This window comes from Thermobia domestica, chromosome 2 (genome assembly GCF_964235325.1).
Source record: "Thermobia domestica chromosome 2, izTheDome1.hap1.1, whole genome shotgun sequence".
Lineage (NCBI taxonomy): Eukaryota > Metazoa > Arthropoda > Insecta > Zygentoma > Lepismatidae > Thermobia > Thermobia domestica.
This window is the reverse complement of record NC_137455.1, coordinates 54,824,860-54,830,859: the sequence shown is the minus strand read 5'-3', so window position 1 is coordinate 54,830,859 and position 6,000 is coordinate 54,824,860. Positions and strand designations below refer to the sequence as shown.

Genomic DNA, 6,000 nt, shown 5'->3' with positions numbered 1-6,000 from the left:
CAATTTCATCTTACATTCCTTTAGGGCAGTCGGACACAAATCATGCCACTTATCCGAAAAAGCACTTTTTAAATCAGATTATTGGGGGGGACAGTCCCCCCCAGGTCGAAGATTGGAGGGGACATGTCCCCCTCGTCCCCCGGGATTTGCGCCAGTGCATATCCCGATATAATTCCAAAAACATTGTGATTTGCAGTTATTATAAGACTGTCAAGCATGCTACTCTCAGATTATTTGACAAACAAATACTAATTGGTTTGGTGGTACCTTGTTAGCGCTTGGTCTTGTAATAAAAATTAAATTATGTACTACAATTTTGAAAATTACGCTTAAAGAAAAGACGGCATAGGAGAATTACTGTGTGATGCAAATATCAGATGTCGGGGAGCGTTTTTGTTTGTTTGATCAGGGAGGGAGGCCCTAAGGTTCCGAGCGACAACTAGTCTAGTTGCGTCGCTGTCTACATCTTTACAACAAATAAGATTTAAGTCTTATACAGATTGTGGAGTAGCAAGGAATGTAAACTGGATTTTTTTTCGTAAGAGAACTATCTTTGCATTATGTAGAATAACATAAGGTTGTAATTCATAGTCGTTATTTCTATGAATTTTCGAAACGTAGAAATTTTTAGGAAACGAGGGAAAATTTGGATCGACACGAGGAGACACAGACTATATTCTAGTTTGTGCGAGGAGACTTCTACACAAGTTGGTTGGTATCACTGTCACTGGTTGTGAGGTGCAGTGTTACCAGGTCTCCTGATATTCCAGGAGATTTCCTGGTTTTTCAAGTTATCTCCTGGTCTACTGATTTTTCTTTAAAAAATGTTGAAAACTCCTGGTTTTGCGCATGATCCGAAAGCTCTTAGAAAATGTAGAGTTCAGAAACCAAAAGGAGTTCTTATCTGCAGATGAAATGTACTTTGATTTCCTATCCATGGCATCAAGAAATCTCCCAAATTATGGACTGCAAGATTTTTAACTCAGGCGTCTTGAATTATATATTGAAACAGTACATCAAATTCGAAAGAGATATGAGCTCCTCCGTGGCTAAGCGGTTAGCGTACACGATTTTGGCGTGGAATAACCAGGTTCAATTCTCGGTGGGACCTTATGTGGTTCGGATTCCACGTTAATTATTAGGTCCACATCTCACATAGCCTTGCTGTTGAACGAAACGTTAAACTCAACTCGAGAGAGAGATACGCTTCATGATACCATCATGAAACATTTGGAAACATTGGAGAGATACCGTCATGAAACATGATTAGCCTATCAAATGAGATGAAATCGGCACGATCAATTGCTCTTCTCGTAGCTGACTTTCCTAATGATATAGAATAGAGTAAATTGCAACAAGTAGACACAGAATGGCGGTTATTGCGAAACACAGATTTGTAAACTGAAAATGATGTTTCTATTCAAGATTTTTGGATACTTGTCAGGAGCGTCATTTCAGATTTTGCTTAGGGGGATTAGACCCTTTGATATAAGTAAAATTTCGCACATTTCATTGATTCACTACTATTCTATTGATAAAATCAGTATATATATCTCCAACTCAGGGACGGCAATTGCCCCTCCCCGCCCTCCTTAAATGACGTCTCTGATGCTTGTTAGTAAAAAAAAGAAGATAGTCTAACCAGTTAATATTTCCAAATTTATCCACATTCGTTATGTCTTTGTTCTGCCTTCGTCAAGTGTCACTGTTAAAAAAAAAAAAAAAAAGTTTTCAAATGTAAATTTGATGAAAGCGAAACAGACAGACTTGATACCCAAACTTTGCAAGGATTGCTGCACACAAGAAGTCTCACTTCTAACAACTCATGCTAGGATCCCCTGTGAATCGATCTCTGACCAGCAGAGTCAATGTTGACATGTACACAGATAAAGATGATTAGCCTTTTATTGGTAAGTATAATCATTAATGAGTTCACTGTTTGCCTTGTAAAAAAAAGTAATCACCCTAATTAACATCTTTAGATATTAAGTTGTATCTCCTGGATTTTTCCTGGATTTTGGATAAGAATTTTCCTGATTTTTCGAAAAATTGGTTGGCAACACTGGTGAGGTGCGCGCGTGGTGTGGTGGAAGTATTTTTGCCGGTTGTGTGCAGTTTGTGGAAGTTTATAGAATTAGTTCTGTTTTAATTTTGTTATTGTTAGAATATCAAGTACAAGTAAAATATGCCTAATTTAGGAGATGATTTTCCGAACTTCAAAGCTGACACAACTGTTGGCACAATTCAATTTCACGACTGGCTTGGCGATTCGTAAGTATTGTTTGGCCCTTTGAAACTGGCAAGAGTTACGTTCTATTGTCTTAAATCTCTAATTTATTAAATATTCTTATTGCTGTTCTTAGTTATAGTAACAGTGTCTTCAACTGTTACTATTCTGTTAATACGTATACGAACAAATAAATAAGACGTGGCATCAGAAGCCACGATTGCTATTCAGTCATCTGTCATTCACGAAGTGTATTCGCAGTTGCCGTTCGGTAACTCTTTACTTTGGACAGTTCTACTACAATTTCTCTGGTACATACACATTTCATGCTTTTGTGCTGTGCTGTTTCTTTGTAGTCTCAGACAGACACATATTTTATTTATATGGCTAATACAGGTACGTACCGTAGTCATACCTTTATGAAAACAATAGTGTCCGTAAAATTTTTCGGGGTTCTGTTTTCTTCCAGCTTCTTCTTCGATGAAATCCTTTCATAACCATTAATTATATGTCTCCTTTAGCGTACAGGGCGTAATCGTGAAACTGAAAATTCATTTCATTTTTATCTTCGTGAAAAGTTGAAAATGAGGTGCTGGTTAAGTTTAAGTGCTCAACGTTTTTTCAAAATTTAGATATGAAATAGAAGGTTTAATTGCTCCGAAGTAGGTCCATGAATCTAGCATGAGCAGGAAATGAACCTAGTGGTTAGTTAGGAACCTAACTAACTCTGTCGCCCATGGGTAAGAACTTACTTTGTGCCGACCAGTGACTATAGTATACGTAGTAGTAGGTACGGGTTAGAAGCCCCGCAGGTGTTGGTTGGGTTCGTTTCTTCCTGAACTGTTCCGAAATCCAGGTCAGATGAATCGGTTCCAGTCACTGGTCCGCACAAAGTAAACTCTTGCCCGCCCATGCAACCCAGAGGTTCAGTGTTGCGTTCACAATACCTCTGTATTGACTTCTGTCTCGACAACTGTATTCAGATTCCGTACTGGTTTACTTTTGGCGCAGAATTAGAAAGAATTGTTGAGAAATAATTCTTTTAGAATTTCCTTCGTATTGTTCACTAGAAGGTTTCCGCTGGGCGACATGAAAAAATCTCATTTGACGTAGATAAAATTCTAGATGGCCACCAAAAATAATTCTTGATAATTTTTTTACGATTTGATTATAAATACGGTTTCCGGATGTGTGGCATAGAAACTACAGTATAAAATTCAAAGGCCTTCCTTTCTTATGTGGCCACTGGAAGACACGAATGGTATCTAACAGAGTCGGGCCAGGCGGAGCTGGTGGGCACGCACAGGTCTGGGTCCGAAGGGATCAGGCGCGTCAGCGAGGGTGCTCGAAAGGAAGGTTCTGTAGACTGTAAAGAATTATGCCGCCACTGGAAAATAATATCTAATTGTCATCTTTCAAATGCACTCGCTTTATTTGTCGTAAAGCACTTGTAATTATTTTAAACTAGTAACCCTACACTTGTAAACCTAAATTACAGCTATATTTGTATTTAATTCCGTTGTCTACAGAAATTTGTTCCTTAAAAACATGTCTTTTCATGCAAAGTATTGAATTTTCTTGTAAATCTTCCAAAATGCGGTGCGCAAAAACTACACCAGCACCCCCAGTTTCTACTTTATATTCCTATTTCTGCGTGATCCATCTTAATATTGTCCTCTTATCTACGCCTAGGTGTTCCTAATTGTCATTTTCCGATTGTATTTCCAGGTAAAATTTTGAACGCGTTCCTACTTTCATTCTGGTTATACCTTCCCACTTCAGCCTCCTAGACGTAAGGACCGTAAAAGTGTTTGGTAAACGGTATAAATTCAGCAGTTTCTCTTTGAGGTTTTCGCCATTGCAGTTTCTCGTCGTTCAGTATGTTCGACTCAAGATTTTATTTTCAAATATTTTGTCTGTTTTTCCCTGAGAATAAGCGACCATGTTTCACAGGCAGGGTCATTGCACACAGGCATGATTATCGTTTTATATATGTGAAGCTTCAAGTTTGTCGACAGGATTACAAAAGGTTTTGAACTGAATAACACGAATTCCTCGCTTTCAGTCGACATGGAATTTCTTCGTAGATATGATTTTTGTCTGTTAATATTGATCATAGATAGTGGGCAGCTATGTCGAAAGTTATTTGATATTTTGACGTAACTATCTATAATTTGCAGTATTACGATCCCGGCGAATTTCCATGTATTCAGTATTCTCTGCATTTACTTCTAAACCCATGTTTCTGCAAGCCTCTAATAAAACCTCGCTTTTCTTTCTATTGTTCTCATATCATCCCCTATCAAATTTACATCATCAGCATACACTTTATTCTTGTGAATACCGTTCAGCTCTATGTGCTTGCTATCTTTGATTTTCCTTAAAGCGTACTAATAATAATGGCGACAATACATCTCCTTTTTTCCTACCCGGACTTTGCTTTGGGATTTATATAAGCAAGTCTTAATTAATCTAACTAGCTTTTCGGTTTTCCAAATTGTGTGAGAATGTTATGCAATGTTTCCCTCCAAACCGAGTCGTAGACCTTTCTAAAATCAGTAAATAGTTGATGTACCGGAATACTGTATTCTCAATTCTTTCCGAGTATTTGTTGAATGGTAAATATCTGGTCGATACTCGATCGATTTCGCCTAAATCCACACTGATGGTCTCCAGTAATTTCATCTGCGTGTAGGGTTAATATTGCTAACGTAATGTTCGAAAGAATGTTGCCAGAAAAGAGATGCCTCGGTAATTATTACTTTTGTCACCTTGTGAATTGGAGCAATGATTGATTCTTTCCACTCTTGTGGCAATTCCTCCTTGTTCCAAAAGAGGAGAATGAGGTTGTGTATGTTGTTCCACAATTTTGCCCCTCCAGCTGTAGTTAACTTGGCCGGAATTTCGTCTACACCCGAAGATTTATGTTTCTTTAATTTTCTTATAGCAATTTCTATTTCTTTTCGATTAAACTCTGTAATATACTGTTCTGCTGTGTGCATTTCCCTTTCTACACGTTTTTGGCTACATGTTAAGCGAATTGTCGAAGAATTCTTTCCATCTATTCAAAATTCATCTGTATCAGTAAGATTCTTTCATTAATAAAAAAGCGCGAGGTTCAGGGCTAAATTCGTTGATGCCCTTATATACGTATGTTCCGAATGTTTTCGTTTTTACTGTTATCTTATTCATTCATTAATTTCAGATTTCAAAAAATCGCGTTTTAAGTTTTAGAAGTTTCTTGCCTGGAGTGAATGAAATTTTGTGTAGTTATGTCTTTGGATTTTGTAGTCAGTGTGGCCTTACCTGTTTTCTCTTCTCTGCTAGTTCAGTGCATTCCTGGTCAAACCATGATTTGTTCCTATGTATTTCCGCGTGCCCCAATTTTTCTTTTGCTGAAATTTTAATGCTATTCCTAATTTCAACCCAAATACCCTCAACGCGAGTGCATTCCGAAGCTTCTAAAACTAGACTTTATTCGATACTTCATTCTATCTGGTTCTGTTCGACCTCTTTCGCCTGGCTGTCCCCTAATTTCTTAAGTTTAAATATCTCTGTTTTCAGATGTTAAATATTTTCCTTATTCAACGATAATCTCGTTTTACCCCTACCACCAAGTAGTGATCAGTATCATTCAGCTCCTCTAAACGACCGAACATCAATTATGCTAGACTGTCTTCTTCTATCTACTAAAGCGCGATCAAGTTGTTTTTTTTTTTTTTTTTTTTTTTCATCTGGTGAGATCCAAGTTGGACTATATTTATGAACGTCAC

At 37.6% G+C, this 6,000-nt stretch overlaps 1 protein-coding gene across 1 annotated transcript in view; it reads left to right on the top strand.

Annotated features, from left to right (window-relative positions):
* The first annotated feature begins 720 nt into the window (after positions 1–720).
* The window catches only part of Prx6a (Peroxiredoxin 6a), a 31,335-nt gene continuing 26,055 nt past the window's right edge, over positions 721–6,000 (top strand). The window contains exons 1-2 of the mRNA XM_081741545.1: positions 721–738; positions 2,071–2,271. Of these exons, the coding sequence (XP_081597671.1) occupies positions 2,186–2,271 (86 nt within the window). The 5' untranslated portion in view covers positions 721–738; positions 2,071–2,185. The remainder of the gene's footprint in view (positions 739–2,070; positions 2,272–6,000) is intronic.